The sequence below is a fragment of the Coenobita brevimanus genome, chromosome 61 (genome assembly GCF_032717465.1).
Source record: "Coenobita brevimanus isolate Jiangsu-jjx chromosome 61, ASM3271746v2, whole genome shotgun sequence".
In the NCBI taxonomy this organism is placed as follows: Eukaryota; Metazoa; Arthropoda; class Malacostraca; order Decapoda; family Coenobitidae; genus Coenobita; species Coenobita brevimanus.
The window spans coordinates 34,272,892-34,292,075 of NC_137014.1; the positions used below are offsets into that span (position 1 = coordinate 34,272,892).

At 40.9% G+C, this 19,184-nt stretch overlaps 1 protein-coding gene across 2 annotated transcripts; it reads right to left on the reverse strand.

Annotated features, from left to right (window-relative positions):
- Window positions 1-286: 286 nt before the first annotated feature.
- On the reverse strand, window positions 287-18,831 carry LOC145403637 (hematopoietic prostaglandin D synthase-like). Of its 2 annotated transcripts, none has more exons than XM_080275316.1 (5): window positions 16,160-18,831; window positions 5,302-5,398; window positions 4,842-5,007; window positions 3,834-3,954; window positions 287-636 (listed from the first exon to the last, which is right to left on the reverse strand). In XM_080275316.1, exons 1-5 carry the CDS (start codon window positions 16,226-16,228, stop codon window positions 478-480), a joined length of 612 nt encoding a protein of 203 aa, XP_080131442.1. In that variant the 5' UTR covers window positions 16,229-18,831; the 3' UTR covers window positions 287-477. The 2 variants fall into 2 exon arrangements, with proteins under 2 accessions (XP_080131442.1, XP_080131443.1); XM_080275317.1 differs by having other exon boundaries at window positions 5,302-5,441; window positions 16,160-18,826.
- Between the last annotated feature and the right edge of the window lie 353 nt (window positions 18,832-19,184).

Below are 19,184 nucleotides of genomic sequence, written 5' to 3' on the forward strand. Positions count from 1 at the left end.
AAATTCCTACCATCCAGGAAAAAAATAGTTAAGACGGAGTCTTAAATGCCTCTTGTTGCCCAGCTGAACGAATCTTAGCAGTTTTTTGTTTTTTTTTCAACCTCTTAAATCTGTGCCAGTTTAGGCTTAGTTAAAGTATCATCTCCAGTGCTCCATGCTTGTTTCAGGTATAGACCTTCTCCAAAAGCTGGTCTTTAATGTATCGCTTGCATAACTCTGGTAATGTCAAGTAACGGATAGCAACTCCATCATACACGGGATTTTAAAACAAGATTAAGACTTCATTTTAAATAATTTAATCATTTAAATAATTTGACAATATTAATACAGTCTGTAAAACTACCAATATTTTTATTTATTTCTGGATAAAATTCAGCAAATAGAACCCAATGTCGGGACCTCAGTTTTGTCCTGACTAAGGTTGGCGGAATGTTAGTTTTTCTACTCAGTTTTGTTCAGCTGTGCTCCGTCTTTTCACTATTTGTCGGGGTGTTTGTCGTTCCACTCCTTGATCTTTGGAAGCTCCAGTACCCGATCCACCAGTCTGGAAATGTTCTGAAAGTCATCCAGGATTTGCGGCCGCTTCTCCCTCAGCGCGCTGAAGGCCAGTCCGATGTACAGGTCAGCCCAGGTAGTCTGCCAACAAAGAATTAGAATTGTGGTCTTGAACGGGTTCCATAAAATCCAGCCAGCTTTTACGTTAATATCGCACTTAGTATCCACACTGACTGAATTTATCAAGAATGACCAATACCTTTACACCCGCGACTAACCCAGAGCAGGAGTTAGGTTTCGAGCGCGCACGTGTGCGTACCTACTCATTTCCAGGTTTAAACAGTAGAACTCATCCAATGATTAAACTCACCGTTTCGTAACAAGATAGATCAAAATGTAAAGGTCAAAGGGATAAATCAAATTTTGATCTGGTTCGACGCTTTTTAGTGTCAATCTCTATCCAACCTGGATGAGGAGTGTCAGGCAAGAATAACCCAACAGTTTTAAAGTCAGATATAAAGATCACAGGGTTACGGAAACTTTTATCCTATGCTGACTAAGGGTTCAGTGATAAATCATGGATTTTTTAAGATATATTTCCAGGGCTAAGGTCACAAAGGTCAAGTCATGGTCATTGAGTTAAGTCAACTCAGTTCTCTAATCAGGGTCAAAGAAAAAGGTTAAGGACAGGCAAAAATGAAGTTTATTCAACACAGAGTATACGTCTAAGGACAAAGTAGGCTAACAGAGTCAAGTCATATTAGGACCCTGGACCAGGCGGTCGGGGGTGTTGCACTCCGAATGTTCCTCGCTATTGTGTTATGGGGAAATTATGAGAGTTTCCTAGGTTTGAAAGAACTCTGGGGTATTCGTGAATTATTTACTGCTTGCCAATCTAAATCGGGTTGTGAAAATTTTATTTACGAGCTAGTTAAACAATTTAGACCAATTTTAATTTTTTGGAAAGACAAGGCATGAAACTTGTTTTTTTTTATCCTTCAATAGTTTGCACAGTATTGCAATTTTGCAAAGTACCGAGTCAACTTAAGGGCATCAGTTATCATTTAATGACTAACTCCCGAAAATGTAGAAACTACCTCACTGATCTGAATGGATTTTTCAAACAAAGGCTAACTCGCTATAATTAAGTCATAACGAGAAACACCAAAATCTACCCTCAACAACCATAGAAGTTAACCTGAACCAAGAGCCAATCCTGACAATACTCCGAATTAAAGTAACCCCCACCCCCCACACACAAATGCTAATATAAGAAAACACTAGCGCCCTTCATTAACACTTACTAGCGCCCTTCATTAATTTCAAACAGAACTTTCATCGACTGAAAACTACCAAAGTTTCCAACTTTGTATGGAAAACTATTCCAGCAAGAGAACTGACCAGCAATAGGTATGAATGAGGCCAGATTTTTTTTTTTTTTTTTTTTCAGTCCAAATTTTCTGCCCAATGACCACTGGAAAGTATTCATTGTGTGGATCATTTAGGCTGTGATTATGAAGTCAAGCTTGAATGACTCATACAAGCTTGAATATAGTGCATGCTACCAAGGGGTCCGTCTAACGCAGTTTTGTCCTCATTTCACGATTTGTCCCACTGCCAATGGGCCCGTGTTCACAAGTAATTTGCGCTCATAAAAGCAAACGAGGTAGATCCCAGGCTGGAACAATAACATTGTACATACTAAACCAGTATACAGATAAACACCCATCGACATCAAATCAAACCACTACACGGCCCTATCTGGTAACCCATATTAATTATGGACGGTGGGTATTATATCAACGTGGCGATAGGCGAAGGTTTGGGACAAGACTGCTGGGCCTTGGGGACGGGACTGCCTACTCTCGCGCTCGCTCTCTCGCGCTCGCTCTCTCTCTCTCTCTCTCTCTCTCTCTCTCGCTCGCTCTCCGAGGCTTGCAAGTTATCTTACAAGTTTTCATTCCACAACGATTAGCTTTTCTTTTGCCAGACACCTTGATCCCATAAGGGGTGGCCACAGGCAAATCGCCTCTATGTCTCCCTGTTCCCCGCCATTTCCCTGCCCTGCTCCCCGCTCACACACTCTTCTCTATTTATACCTCTCTACTCCCTCCCTCCACCTCACTCACACATTCTCCTCGTCAGTCTCTCATTCTCCATCCTGTCAATATGGCCAAACCACCTCATTGTATTTCTTCTAATTCTTTCTATCACATCCACACCACAATGCTCCTTCGCTTCCTCATTTGTCAGTCTGTCTCCGAATGCGATTCCACATACTCCTTTCAAACAACTCATTTCCACTGTACTCAACTTTTGTCTCTCCAACAAGGTCCAAGTTTCACTTCCTTATTTTTACAGTTGGTATCACAATACTGTCATGCAGCAACTTTTTTACTTCCATGCTCACTTCCCCGCTTCTTATCACTGCTTTCAAAGAACAAACCTTTCTTCCTTGCTGTACTCTTTCAAGCACTTCGCCATCTAAACTTCCATCCTTACTCATCACACTACTCAAGTACTTAAACGCACATTTTCCATTTCCTCCTCATACAATCTCACTGTACATTCAGCGACTTCATTTCTCTTGAAAACCATAACTTCACTCTTCCCTACATTCACTTTTATATTTAGTTTCTTACACTCTCCCAGTCTCATTCACCAAGCCTTGCAACTCCCCATCGTCTTCACTTAGCACATACAGTTAGCTGCAAACAACAGTACAGGGAGTTTCCAAACATTGCCTTTTCTCATTAGGGCCATTCCGACATCCACTGCCCTACCTTGCATCTCTTACAACCCCATCTATTTACAGATTGAACAACCTTGGAGACTGACATCTGTTTCAATTAAAAAAAAAAATGTCCACACGTACTGTAGCCATAACATTCTCATTCATACCCATCACGGCATTCAGCAACTTACCATTTTCTCCACATACTCTTAATACTTTCCACATTCCTTCTCTATCCACCCTGTCATACGCTTTCTCCAAATCCATGAAGCCCGCATAAAACTTTTCTTTTCTCTAGAAACTTTCCCACCAATGACTTAAAAAGGAATATATGATATACACAACCTCTTCCATTCCTAAAACCTCCCTGTTCTGCAACTACTTTTTTACTTCCCTAGCTGTTAATAAGCATCCTGCCATATACTATTACACTATGACAAATGCCCGTATGATTTTATCTAATTGGTGGAAACCTGGTACTATAACTAAACTATGCAGCATGAATGTTTGAATTACAAATAAAGATATAACTGGGTACTACATGTCTCAATGCCCCTTTTAGTAAGACAGCCTAGGAAAAAAAAAAAAAAAAAAAAGAACCCACCTTCCCCGAGGTGTACCACTCCTGGCCTTCCAGCGAATTGTTCAGGCGTTCAAGCAGTGGCTTTATTATCTTGGGGTACACTTGCTCCTCGTACACCTTCTGGGAGTCGTTAGTACACGACCTGAAAATAGTTTAAATGTGCTGCCCTGAGTGGGAGACATTTCAAAATGTATCCTCTTCAAATCCATAATTATTAGATGAACCAACCACTGCGGTAGTTGATAGGCCTCCTGCTAGACATTCGATTATCCAGGATGTCTGAAAGGGCTATCGACCACACAACAGTCGTTCATCTGGTGTGCACTATCAACGAGTATACCAGTAAAATCTAAACGATGCTTGCTTTGTAGTTTCAGGTTAAAAAAAGACTACGTTTATAAATGAGCTAGAGGCTAGTTTGTTGCAGTCATGAACCCCTTAACTAGAAATGTACGGCAAGCTAAATTAGTCAGCAGGTACTAACAGAAGTCCTGATTCACGGGGGTGCCATAATTTTAAGCTACGATTGTACCAAAATCACGAGCGCCAAGTTTAAGAACTCGTTCATTAAATACGCAAAAGCAGGGTATAACGCAAGAACAGGGTTTAACCTATTTCTGAGCCACGATACGGAGTTGTTACACAGGTTAAAGCAGCCCATAAATTTTAGGCTGGATACATACACCGCCCTAGATTTTATATGACCACAACCTTAAGTGCTAGAACACAACGTATAGCCCATACTCTTCACAATTATTTGAACTAGGCTAACCCCACAGTTTCGAAAAAGTCACGGTTGCACGAAATTGAAAGGACTAGTTATGAGGCAGGACCGAGTCCTTTGTTACCAAATCAGCCCTCAATCTAATTACACTTAACTCTGAAAAGAAGTCAGACAAATTTCACCTAAGCTTATATTAATCAACTACATGAAAAAATAGATCCAGATTTTGCAGCCACGAATTCTGTAGCATTAATGTTGTGGGAATGGCTTGATTTATACAGATGGAAAAAACTATAGCAACTAACATTGCCATATCGTTGATGGAGTCTATGAGGGCGTCGCATGTTGCCGCCTCCAATGGGTCCTCAGGCATAAGACCCGATAGACGGGCCACGTACCGTCCTATAGCCAGGGACTGAGGCAATTGCTTTCCGTTCACCTCCAGTACAGGCACTTTTCCACCAACGATTTCTGACAAAAGGATATTTACTACTTAAATGACAGACTATGCCACAGGAAAATGCAAGAATCAAAGATCATCTGCGTTATATGCCCTTTTCTCAATCTTCTATAACCTAATTTGAAGCTTCAACATTTGCATTTTCTTATATGAAAGCCACGTCTACTGTAGAGACTTAAATCCTGAAACATTCTTGGGTCTAAAAATTATGTTAATTTTAGTCAGATTACTCTTTCCAACATTAGGAAGATTTATCTCTTGCACACTTCTTGAACTACAGATAGTCTAATAAAATGTATACTAACCCTTCTTCCTCTCTGGCCAGTCTTCAGTCTTGATGCGTTCGTCCGTGTAAGGAATATCCCCGTAGGCCAGAATCCAGCGGGCCAGCTCTGCGCGGCCCTTTGCGTCGAAATAAACCAATTTCAGGTGCAGATCAGACATCCTTGCAGGGGAATGTATACAATTTAATGGGACCTATCCATAAACAAAGTACAGAACCTAATATCACTGAACTACTCTAGGCAGTTCTTATAAAAGACTTTAAGCGAACTAGTTTACTAGCAGGTTTCATCTAACCTTGATATCGTAGAGCACGGGTTTGCCTAAAACTATGAGAAGTAGTGTTCAAGAAGTAGTGTTCAGCAATATGAAAAACACGGGGCAGCAACCAAGCAACCTAAATACGAAGACCATTAATTCACACGCTTCTTACTCACCCAGTGGAAAATCTAGCTCTGGTAGGAATAGAATAAGAGTCGTCCTGATCAGGAAAATGAATTGAAACAACAGCCTCCTAAACTCACAATATAATCAGACTTAAGATGGAAAAAATAAACCTACCCTGACCAAAAAAAGATTTTTAAAATTCTCAAAAAATTCTTGAGCCTTATCCAATAACTAAAAAAATCATGTAGTGACTAAACAAACTCAAATAACCTATAAACCAACAAAGATATGCTAACACAACCTGTCTCTGTTAAGTCAAGAAGGCAACTGCAGGACTTGGGTTTTCCAAGGTTATTTCGTCAGCTATGTGAACGCAAAGACCGAACCACCGGGACAAGGCGTTCATCCACTTGAATCCGGTGATATACTTTTTAGTTACTGGAACATCTCCAGGAGCGACCATTTTCGTCACTCATGCTTAAGGATTTTTACACGCATCATGTTTTATTTAGTAAAGCCCCATGTGGTGTTTCACTTTAGCTCCCTAAGAATATTCAAACGCAAGGTGTTACACTCTAGCGAGGTCCCATATACTGTAGTGCTTCACTTTAGCTGCCTTAGGATATTCACACGCAGACTATGCACTCAACTCTAGCGAGGCCCCATACGGTGCTTCACTTTACCGAAGCTGCACAAGGACCCTCATCCATCTGGGAATTCTTTACCTGTTAGTTTATTCTTGCTAGTTTAATGTGATATTACTCAGCTTATAGGGTTAATGGAGACTTTCCAACTCCGTTATTAATTTACAGATGATCCTTACAAAATAAAATATTCCTGGGATACAAAGAATAAACTAAAAAAAAAGTCACCAGATGGAAAGTGTTATAATGCACAGGATATTAAACCTGATCGTTGGCATGGGAGGCTTCGTAGCACTCATCCATACTGATTTAGTTAAGTATTACATCTTAGTACCTTCTTGTATGTCATTTATGCCCTATGCCGGATTAATCAACAGGCACAGTAAAAAAAAGTGCCACCGTTGAAGGGGCTCCTATTAAAAAAAAAAAAAAAAAATTAGAAATGACTTAACCACTAGGCTGAGTAGACCACAGCCTAGGGCCCCCACCCTGGAGGGAGGCCCCATTTATTAGAAAAATAATAACAAAATAAAAACTTAAATGGAAAAATGGAGAAATGATGACAATAACTGTAGCTGGCACCATACAAGTTCCAGTGATGGTCATTAGAATCTTTATATGGGGCCCCCTACTCTGAGTAGGGGGCCCCATATCTAGTTTAGTCTAGGGCCCCCAGCGAAGTTAATCTGACCCTGTTTATGCCGTTTTTATATGGTCATAGTTTAAAACAATAGCATATAAGAATATACCAAGGTGTAATGTGCAAAATAAATTCCTAAGGAAAAGATGTTAACGAAATCTCTCATGCCGCTTAGAAAGCGACCCACAGAACCATATTTTAGCAGGCATAGGGGATTTCGTAACGAGTCTTGCCTCGGGCATTACTCTGGATATTACACTCATATGTATGTATACTGTACTTGCTGATATTTTTTATCCAATGGACCATAGTATAATATGCAAAACTCAAAATGTTCTACGTATGATCATTAATTTTCATTGAGCTGCATTACTTATGCGATGTAACTCAAAATCATGCCATAAAAATATAATTGGTGGAAAACTTCATAAATATCCTCTACATAACGTGAATCTAGAGCTCTGGGTGACCACCAACTCCCTCCTTCCCTCCTCACCTCCCTGAAAACCAGGTTAAGCCTGAACGGGAAGGAAGACACGTTCCACCAAAACATGTGCATCTCAGCCCTGGAAAAGGAAGCTAGGGTTCCCCACACCATGAAAGGGTTAACGGTGAAAGTATTTTTTAGAGTCTCTATGACTCATTTTCAACCGACAGAGAGGGCGCGATCATGACTCGAGCAACGGGTGGTGTTCGTGTAACATGAAAAATTGCTTACATTTGATTAGAATAAATTCCCAAGTAGTATGCATAACTCTCTCTCTCTCTCTCTCTCTCTCTCTCTCTCTCTCTCTCTCTCCGGTATATTCCTCATTTGTCAATACAGCCACAGAAAGGGACAGCGTGGCACCAGGTGTGTGAGTGATACAGGTGTGTGACAGGTGTTGGGATAATAAATAAGAACCCCTACACCTTATCCCTTCATTATATGTATTCTCTCTCTCTCTCTCTCTCTCTCTCTCTCTCTCTCTCTCTCTCTCTCTCTCTCTCTCTCTCTCTCTCTCTCTCTCTCGCCAGTTATAAGTCTCTCAAGCTACCCTCTGAGACACCTACACTCTGTCTTTTTTCTTGTTCCTGTCAATTATAGACGATTCTTTTCAACTTCGGAAAGGCCTGTGATACTGGTGAGGCTAGCCCCTTCAAACCAACGATGTATTTTTCGTTTTAATCAAGCCCCGTCAGATGATTTTATTCAACTTGAAAGAGTTGTCTTGTAGTGAAGGGGTGACGTTAGATGTGATATTTAGATCACATCTAACGTCACCACTCAAAAAGTCTGTTCTAAAGCAGTAAAAATCGTCTGGAGTAGCAAGAATGAATTTAAAAAATGTAATATACCTCGTCATCGGAGTAAAGGGTAAATGAAAGCCTTTTGTCACTCTGCCTGTTTGAAAAGAGTCTCTAAGCTGAATAATACCCTCCGAAGGTAAGAAAATAAATAGCATGACCTGCGTCGTGTGCGTGAAGCTTATTAACACTTGTTGTCACAGATGTGTTGTGTTGGGAAAAAGAGAGAGAGGGGGGGGGAGGGAGGGAGGAAAACGAGAGATGAAGAAGGGACGAGAGAGATGTGAATCATAGAAGAGGGAGGGAACAGTAAAATGAATGAAGAGGTAAGAAAACGTGAGAAAGGGGAGAGTTAAATATTGGATATACTGCTACGTTATTTAAAAGCCTGTAGATGTTAATTAAGGAATAAAAGATAAAGGAAAGTGAAAGTTGAATGATAAGAGAAGTAAAAATGTGGAGAGGAGAGACTGAGAGCAAGAGACTTGATACTGATGACTATACCCCATTAGAATATTTTGACAGCAGGAATGATTCATTTGCATCTTGGCATTGGGTTGTAATATGAATAATAATCGACTGAGTCATTTGAACGAGTGACTGCACTTTTTTTTCATCTTCATTTTTTGTTGCTCTTGTTGTTGTTGTTGTTGTTGTTGTTGTTGTTGTTGTTCTTCTTCTTCTTCTTCTTTTTCTCCGTTTTTACTTTTCTTCTTCTTTCCCTCTCCGTTTTTCTTCCTCTTTCTTTTTCTTCTTCTTCTTTGGCCTTTGTATCTGAAAATGTTGCTACTGTTTAAGCCTGACTATTGTTATCGTTCACGATTACACTCTTTGTACTGTAGGACTGTACATCAAATGCTTTCCGATTGAGACACTAAGCCCAGTTCGAAATGACTGAAGAGGCCTCGTATAGCACATTTTCCTTTAGTGATTTATTTGAATAGTATACCTTAACTATTTCTTGTGTGCTATTGATGCCGTTGTAATACAGGCGTAGTTTACATCAATAACATGCAGCTTGAAGATATAGAGATCTACTGCAGTGTTCAGAATAAATCGACAAGGAAGCAATGTTACGAAATCTCTAAATCTACTCAAAATACGACTCACTGTTTCAAAGACTTTTTTTTTTTTTTTATCTAGAGGCTTCTGACGCTAACGAGCTCTTTAACCTTTCAGTCCAATGACGTATTTTTTATTTAATGCAAGTCACTCCCAGACGATTTTTAATTTTAGGAGGGATTCTGTAGCGAAGTGTTTAATCAAGGTTGTATTATCTAACACCTCCAGCTCGAAGTCTCTCAACAGCCGGGGGGAATAACTGCAGGCATTATGAATGAATTTTAAAGACGTCATGGCAGTAAAAACGTTAAGGCAAATTGGTTTATCCATTCCATATTTGCATCTCGAACACTTGTCCAACATTACTCATCTTTATAGCATCTGAAAACTGACAACACTCTCGATCTCCTATGACTCACTTTCCGAGTAATAAAAACTTTTACCATTAACTAGTACAGAATACTGTTTTTTTTTTTTTTTTTTTTCGACCATGAAGGGTTAAAAGTGACATGCAACACCAAGGCTCTAGCACTCACTTTCAGCTGAACACGTTCTTTTGGCTTTAGCTGGAATAGAAGGCATGAATTGTTTCAGCTATGAAAGGATTAATGGTGAAAGTAGCAACACTCTCAGGCCACTAGAGTCACTCTCAGCTGAATAAAATCGTGACTGCTAGAGTTCTTCAGATCATGAGAGGGTTAGGTTCAACTGGTCATAAACATGTTTGTTCAATTTTATCAAGGTGTGCTCGACCATCTGTTCAAATATGACGAAGGATCTTTTTTTTTTTTTTTTTTGTCAAGTACTTGTTCATCGTCGTCGGTCATAGCTGGACGACAATGCATTCACCGTAACCAGTTCACTATTATGACACATTCTTATTCTAATATTGCTAGCACTATAACAAAATACTCAGCTGCTTTCTTCAACCGTAATGGCAAAGGGACTAAGTAACGCTATATCTAACCCCTTGAACTTGAAAAGTCTCTCCAAAGCTTAACAAAATCGTCTGGAGATACCAAGATTATACTAAAAATACATTGATCTGGAGTGTTTTTTCCTTTCAAAGTCCATTTCCCGTGGCTGAACAAGAAAAGAGTACGGCCATGCATCCTCTCCATTGCACTTTTTCGTGTTTAGCAACATATTCTAGTGTTAATTTCTCCCTGTGATTTCGAGATAGAGAGATGGCAATTTTACGCCCAAATAAAGTGAACAAAGTATAGTAAACACTGTACAATGGAGAGTCGAAGCATGATGTGTGTGTGTGTGTGTGTGTGTGTGTGTGTGTGTGTGTGTGTGTGTGTGTGTGTGTGTGAGAGAGAGAGAGAGAGAGAGAGAATAACAATTGAATGCTGTTCAGTCACCTACATTATTGAAGCTGTGTGTGTATATATAAATGTATGTAACAGCTCCAGTTCGGACAACCGTTTTTGACAAAACTGCACACGCAATCAACGGGAGCTAATAGCTAATATTCCGACTTTGGTCCAAACTATTATCATCTGAGGGAGTGTTTTGTCACTTTTGTGTTCCTGCAGCCGTTCTTGCGAAGTGTGTGTGACAAGATGCTTAGAGTTTTGGCATGGACACGCTTGTGTGTGTGTGTGTGTGTGTGTGTGTGTGTGTGTGTCCCCAGATTCATGTCCTCTGAGGGGAAGTTTACTCACTCTTGAGTTACTGTGTCAGCAAAGGAGCCACACCCCTGGCAGGGCAAGTAATTTTGCTCACGCGTTTGCGTACTGTTTATGTTCTCGGTACTCTGCAGTACACGTTACTTTGATCAACTTTTCAGAGAGTGAAGATAGAGTGGTGTGATAAGAGGCGGTGTTGTGAGGCTAGTCAAGTGTTCGTAGTCTAAGCGGTAAGACAGGTGTGCATGGGATGAGACAGGTGTCTGTCGTTACCCCATATTGTAAACAAGTATCCTTAAATTTTTGACACGTAAGAGACATTTTAAAACCCTCTCATGGGCGTAACAAATCTGACATTCTGTTCCAGCTGATGACAGACTAATTTATTCAGATGAGAGTACGTCATAGGAGACTGAGAATTAATGCTGTCGTCACGATTACAGTAACATATAATAGTATGGTCTTCACTACGAAGTTTCTTTTTAACTCTTTGTGGTTGGCGCATACGTTCGGTCTAACACCAAAAGATTTTATTCAACTTAGATCCCGGCAGTGAACCATTTCTCTACCACTGTTTCATGTAGGAACTTCATGGAGTATGACATCGGAGTGTTGTGTGTGTGTGTGTGTGTGTGTGTGTGTGTGTTCTTACCCAATTGTATATTTACAGGAATGAGTTAAACTCGTACTGCCCCGTGTATTAAATCATTTTTATCATACATATCCTTAAATTTATGAATAGTTTTGGCACACACTCTTTCATTCGGTAGTGCATTTCACTGATCAATTGCCCTATTTGGGAAAATGAATTTCCTTACGTCTTTATCGCCTCTCTTTTTGTGCAGTTTTTTTCAGTGTCCTCTTCCTGATGCTTCCTCATAAGTTATGTACTCATTTATGTCTACTTTCTCTTTCCCTGAGATGCATTTATATAGCATAATCATGTCTCCTCTTTTCCTTTTCTCCCGTAGTGTTGGTAGATTCAATTTTTACTAGTCTTTCGTTGTAGCTTAGATCCCTTAAGCTTGGTACCCATCTTGTAGCCGCCCTTCGTAATTTTTCAATCTTATCTATGTGTTTTTTTGAGATGAGGATTCCAGGCTGCTGATGCATACTTTATGGTTGGTCTGATGAATGATTTAATCATCTTTCTCAGCATGTCTTCATTTACTGTATATATGTGAATGCTATTCTCATTTTAGCAAACAGTATATAAGTGTTACGTACCTTCTCAATGATGTGGTCAGCCAAAGATAGTCTGTTATTGATAATCACTCCTTGGTCTTTCTCCCTTTCTGACATGTGTAGGGTTGAACTTCCTAACTTATAATCCCAGTCTGGTCTTTTTTTCACTCTTACCAAACTTAATTACATGGCATTTGTCCACATTAAATTTCATTTGCCATTTATTGCTCTGTTCACGAAGTTTAATTCTTCCTGTAGCTCTCTGCAAGAATCTGTGTTAGAATTCTTTGTATTTTTGCATCATCAGCAAACATATTTAGATACCTTCCATTTCCACTGTTACTGTCTACGTCATTCATATACTCTAAAAATATAACTGGTGCCAGCACTGAGCCGTGTGGAACTCCACAAGTCACTCCCCTCCATGATAAATAATTTCCCCTTAATACTGTTCTCATTTCCCATTAACCCAGCCACTGGGGACACAAGCCAGTGCATCTCAGTGCCTGTCCCAAGCCCGGATAAATGGGGAGGGTTGCGTCATGGAAGGGCATCCGGCGTAAAAACCCTAGCCAACTTAATATGCAGAGCACAAAAGGAAACTTCATACAGGATCGGTCGTGTCCCGGGTCAATAACGACCGCCACCGGTGCTGTTGTCCAACAGGGGGCCGGTGGAAAGTATGCGACTGTTGGACAAAGGAAGGAGAGGAGGAGGAGAAGAGGAGGAAGACAGTTCCAGAGGAAGCGGGAGAGAAGGGAGAGTAGAAGAGTGGAGATGACAGTGGGATCTTTGAATGTGGGCACGATGACGGGTAAAGGGAGAGAGCTGGCCGATATGATGGAGAGGAGAAAGTTGGATACAATGTGTGTGCAGGAAACAAAATGGCATGGAAGTAAAGCGAGGATAATTGGAGGAGGGTTCAAGTTGTTTTACCATGATGTGGATGGGAGGAGAAATGGTGTAGGGGTGGTAGTGAAGGAAAAGTATGTAGATAGTGTATTGGAGGTGAAAAGAGTGTCGGATAGAGTAATAAATTTGAGGAAGTAAATTTAGGGGGTCCTGATGAATGTCATCAGTGCATACGCCCCGCAAGTGGGGTGTGACTTGGAGGAAAATGAAGAGTTTTGGAGTGAAGTAGAGGAAGTGATTCAGAGCATACCCAGGGAGGAAAGAGTGGTTATGGGAGCGGATTTGAATGGGCATGTTGGAGAAGGAAACAGTGGTGGCGAGGTGGTGATAGGCAGGTACGGTGTCAGGGATAGGAACGCTGAGGGTCAGATGGTTGTTGGTTTTTCAAAACGGATGGAGATGGCTGTAGTAAACACTTATTTCAAGAAGAGGGAGGAGCACAGGATTACGTATAAGAGTAGGGGAAGGAGGTCGCAGATAGATGATATCCTGTGTAGGAGATGCAATTTGAAAGAATTCAGTGATTGTAAGGTAGTGCCAGGGGAGAGTGTAGTAAGACAGCATAGGGTATTGATTGGAAAGATGAGTTTGAAAGCGAAGACAAGGAGGAAAGTGAGAGCTGAACCAAGGATTAGGTGGTGAAAGCTGAAGGAGCAAGACTTCAGTAGTAAATTTAAGGATGAGGTGAGCCAGGCTATCGGAGGCAGGGAAGACGAGGACGGATGGGCAGTTATCTCAGAAGTGGTGAGGAAGAACGCCAAGAAGTACTTGGGGTGACATCGGGACAGAGCAGAGAAGACAAGTAGACTTGGTGGTGGAATGAGGAAGTACAGGATAGGATAAATAGGAGAAGCAGGCAAAGAAGAATATGGATAGACACAGAGACGAAGAAAGCATGCAGGAATATAAGGAGACGAGGAACATAGCCAAGAAAGAGATTGCTAAGGCAAAAGAAAAGGCATACCAGAAGCTGTACGAGAAGTTGAATAGTACAGAAGGGGAAAAAGACCTGTACCGATTAGCCAGGCAGAGAGACAGAGCTGGGCGGGATGTGCAGCATGTTTGAATGATAAAGGATGCAGATGGCAATGTACTGACAAGTGAGGAGAGTGTACTAAGAAGGTGGAAGGAGTATTTCGAAGAGTTGATGAATATAGAAAATATGAGAGAGGGAAAGTTGGAAGAGTTGGAGGTAGTGATTCAGGAAGTGCAAGAGATCAGCAGAGAGGAAGTGAGGAATGCCATGAAGAGGATGAAGGATGGCAAGGCAGTCGGTCCAGATGGTATACCAGTGGAAGCATGGAGGAGCTTAGGAGAGATGGCTGTGACGTGGTTTACCAGATTGTTTAACAAAATCCTGGAGGGTGAGAGGATGCCGGAGGAGTGAAGAAAAGGTATTCTAGTTCCGATTTTCAAGAACAAGGGTGATGCGCAGTGCTGCAGCATCTACAGAGGTATAAAGCTGATCAGCCATGCAATGAAGATATGGGAAAGAGTGGTGGAAGCTAGGCTGAGAAGAGAAGTGAGGATCTGCGAGGAGCAATTTGGTTTCATGCCGGGGAGAAGTACTATAGACGCCATATTTGCTTTGAGAATGGTGATGGAGAAGTACAGAGAAGGCCAGAAGGAGTTGCACTGTGTGTTTATGGACTTGGAGAAGGCTAATAATAGGGTACCGAGAGAGGAGCTGTGGTACTGTATGAGAGTCAGAAGTAGCAGAGAAGTACGTGAGGGTGGTGAAGGACATGTACGACGATAGTGTAACAGCAGTAAGATGTGCAGTAGGAATGACTGAGGGTTTCAAGGTGGAGGTCGGATTGCATCAAGGATCGACTTAGAGCCCGTTCTTGTTTGCAATGGTGATGGTCAAATTGACAGATGAGATTAGACAGGAGCCTCCGTGGACAATGATGTTTGCAGACGACATTGTGATATGTAGTGAGAGCCGGGAGGAAGCTGAGACAGAGCTTGAGAGATGGAGATATGCACTGGAGAGAAGGGGAATGAAAGTAAGCAGAAGCAAGACTCAGTACATGTGTGTAAATGAGAGAGATGACAGGGGAACCGTGAGGCCGCAAGGTGTGGAGGTGGCAAAGTTAGATGAACTCAAATACTTGGGGTCAACTGTTCAATGTAACGGAGAGTGTGGTAGAGAGGTAAAAAAGAGAGTGCAGGCGGGATGGAGTGGGTGTAGAAAGGTGATAGGAGTGATCTGTGACAGTAGGGTCTCTGCAGAAATGAAAGGGAAAGTTTATAAGACTGTAGTAAGGCCAGCCATGTTGTACGGAATGGAGACAGTACCAATTGACAAAAAGACAGGAGGCACAGTTGGAGGTAGCAGAATTGAAGATGTTGCTTTATAGGAGTGACGAGGTTGGACAAAATTAGAAATGAACATACTAGAGGGATAGCACACGTAAGTCAGTTTGGGGACAAAGCTAGAGAGGCGAGACTGAGATGGATTGGACAAGTGCGGAGGAGGGATGAGGAGTATGTCGGAAGGAGGATGCTGGAAATGGAGTTACCAGGCAGGAGAAGGAGAGGAAGGCCAAAGAGAAGGTTTATGGATGTAGTGAAGGAGGACATGCGGGGGGTAGGTGTGCGTGTCGGAAATTTAGGAATAATTCCTCCCATTTTCTATTTTAGTTGGTGATGGGCAGTCGTATTTTGGAAGTATAATGTATTATACGTAACCCAGGGAGATGGGTATATAGGATTACGTATATTTATACTATGGTTCATAATTTAGTCTTTTTCCCAGGCATGGATGGAATGTGCACATAAGCATTTTAGTTATTTGATTAGTGGATCGCCTCTGTTCTTCTCTCCAGAGGCTCGGCTAGGCCTCGGTCAATTACGAGTCTCGAGACCTCAGTTGCTCGGACTCTCGACCACGCTCTCAGTCCTAATTCATTGAGTCTTGCTCAGATGATCTCGAGTCGAGTCAGAGGCAGTCCCAGTCATGCTTTAGTCACGCTTGGAAGCAGTCTAACCACTCTCGTGGTATTGAGAGAATTCGGTTGGGACAGACTAGACTGATTAATTAGTTTACGACAGTGCTTCCTCCTAGATGGGAATGAACATTATCAATTCACTTTAATTTATAAATAGTGTAAATAGTAATGCTTACGTAAAAAGTACGTATTTGGTCCAGGCCGTAACCTCCAGTAATCCGCCAAGCACTAGCAACAAGCAACATCTTCAACAACTCCGACCATATGGCAACAACCTGCAAGCCTCTCCATTGCTACTCTTAAGCTAAGTAACTAAATGACCCTTAGTGGCGAAAGACTGGGCGAATAATATTTCACCAAGGTTTCCAGCTTTTATTTGAGGATCCTTAAATAGATCGTTTAGTTGCTTAGTAGGGAACAACCTACATGTCATTACGATCCAGGTGAGTCCTGGGAGTAAGACATATATCCGGACAAATTATGTAGTGTTGTAGGCCTATTTTTGTCTTGTCTAGTGCAAGTGATTAGCCAGTTAAATATTTACGACACTACCGGGGGTATATTCTAAATTTTTCTAATTTTTCCCCCACAAAGTGGTCCTTCGAACCTGATTGTTAATACTCCAACATGGCGACTGCTCTGGAATTAAATTATCGGGTGGCTTATATAGGCCACTCTCTGGTCACTTGTGACACCTTGATGTCTGTGCCTTCACCATGGCCCTTGGTGACCATGGAGATGATCAGAGTAGGGGGTGCCAGAGCAGACAAGTTTTTTGAGTACGAGGAATTTGCAGAAGTACTTAGACCTGGCTATAATTTGGTTATAGTCATGTTGGGGGGAAACGATATTAATGAGTCAACTGACGTGCAGGACTTAGTGGCTACACTACTACAAATTAATGAGGCTATAGAAGATGCAGGTGCTAAATGTGTGATATGCACTGTAGAAAAGAGGGAATATCCACATAGTCATCCTCGATATGTGGATCCCATTGTTTACAATAAGATCATGAACGCGGTTAATAAGAAAATAACAAAGGAACTAAAAGGGAAAATTGTTTTGCTTGGTGGTAAGACCTATCCTCTGGAGGTACGAGTCATGGACCAAATTCACCCTACTTGGGAAGGAAGACGTAGAATTTGGGCCAAGGTGCGAGGAGCTATTAAATTTCATTATGATCAGTGGGTTGCTAACACAAACTAAATATGGATTAATTTTGTAGTAACCCCTAGAAGGTTTTAATTTGTAATCTAAATTTAATTGTACTATTAATTTAGTTGTTCAGATTTATGTATCATTCTTAGTATTGCTGTTTGATGCTGAATTCTTCTATGTACATTTAGTTAATTTAATTCGTGGTTTCATTGCTCTAAGCTACATTTAGTGATTCTATTAATTTTGATTTTCAGACTTGGTTCAATATGTCCTTGTCAAGGAGGACTGCAGGCCATAAGGCCTATGTCACCACTCTCAGTGGTAAAGTAAATGATTAATTCCAATCCTCTGACAAAGACCACTAAACTTAAGGCCTGGAGCCAGCAATTACAGAACCAGCTGACTGTCATGGGAACACTTATGATTCTTTATTGGAAGCCACAAAGGACGATGATGAATTTAATGAAATTTTTATAGCTAAGACTAACGAAGAAGAGAGAATTTGCCTACTAATAGCTCAAATTAATTCCTCTCTGAAAAGTGAGTCTACCCATTTAACTTGTCCAAGGGCTGAGTCGAAGCTGCCCACACTTAAACTACCCGAGTTTGATGGCACTTCGGCTAATTGGAATTCCTTCTGGGATCAATTTGTTGCCAGTATTGATTCCAGAAAAGATCTTAGTCCAGTAGACAAATTAAATTATTTAAGAGGAGTGTTAAAAGGTGACGTGAAGAAACTCATCGATGGTTTCAGTATAGAAAGTGATAGATATAGCAGTGCAGTGCAGCTACTTAAGGCAACTTTTGATAATCCTAAGAGAAGTCAGCACGAACTTCCAATGCGACTGCTACACCTTAAAACTCCTATTCATACTTGTAATTTCTTGGCCGAATTTAGGGCTAATCTAGAATGCACCCTTAGGAAATTGCAAAAAAATGGGGTGTGATTTAAGTAGTTCCAGTTGGCTTATCTCTCCACTAGTAATGAAAAAGTTACCCAGTAAAACTATTGAGAGAATCCAGCATGTAACAAATGAAGATTATCCCTAGCTACAGGAAATTAGGGACTCATTATTAAAAGTTATTCATCATTTAGAGTCCAAAGGGCCTGAAGCTAAATCAGATTCCAGTACTAAAGGTGCTTTAACTAAAGAGAAGCCTGATAGTCAAATTATCTCCTAAATCAATTCCTAAGATTTACCACACTTCAGAACAAGTATCTTCACCCACATCTCCCAAGAATGCTCAGTCACAAACCTCTGCATCGGCTAGTCAGCAGCCAGCTCAGCAGCTGAAGTGTATTTTGTGTGATGGAGCACATCTGTCCAAGAGATGTGAGGCGTATTCAGGTCGTTCTACTCGTGTAGAACGACTCGAACAGATAGGACGGTGTGGTAATGTACTTGTAGGCACAAGACTGATCAATGTAACTTCAATTTGAGAAGATGTGACCTTTGTAAAAAGGGGTTTCATCACAATGTCTTGTGTGATAAGCTGAATACACTTAATTCACAAATTTGCTCAGTCACTCCAACAAATCAACATACCATCTCAACTGCTTTACCGGTTGGAGCTGTTCATATTATTAAGAATAAATCTCAAATTAAAGCAAAAGTTCTTTATGACCAAGGATCACAGAGGACATTCATTTCTCAGGACCTAGTAAACAAGCTTAAATTAAAGCCTAGTGGTACGATTAATTTACAGCTGTCCGGCTTCATTAGTGAAGATCAGAGAAGAGAATATCAGCTAGTTAAGATTACTGTTAAAGCTGGCAGGAAGTACACTAGACTAGAGGCTGTGGTTAGAGACACCTTACCTAACAACATAAGAACAGATGGTCTAGAGAAGTGTTTGACCTATTTGAAAGATCAACAAATTAAAGTATCTGATCCTGGTTTGACTGATCACATAGATAAAATAGATCTCCTTATTGGTGCTGATTTCTATCCTAAATTAGTTTGTCTCATTAAATTGAAGGGCATAAATTTCCTAAAAGTACAAGGAGGATTAGTTGTATATGGCAATATTCCTGACAAGTTT

What these genes read in the sequence shown, in the direction of transcription:
- LOC145403637 (XM_080275316.1), bottom strand. Translation starts at nt 16,228, where the DNA reads ATGTTGCTTGTTGCTAGTGCTTGGCGGATTACTGGAGGTTACGGCCTG. An exon ending in ACCAAATACGTACTTTTTAC is followed by an intron (nt 5,399 to 16,159) that starts GTAAGCATTACT and finishes TTCGACGCAAAG; the next exon opens with GGCCGCGCAGAGCTGGCCCG. An exon ending in CTGGCCAGAGAGGAAGAAGG is followed by an intron (nt 5,008 to 5,301) that starts GTTAGTATACAT and finishes TCCTTTTGTCAG; the next exon opens with AAATCGTTGGTGGAAAAGTG.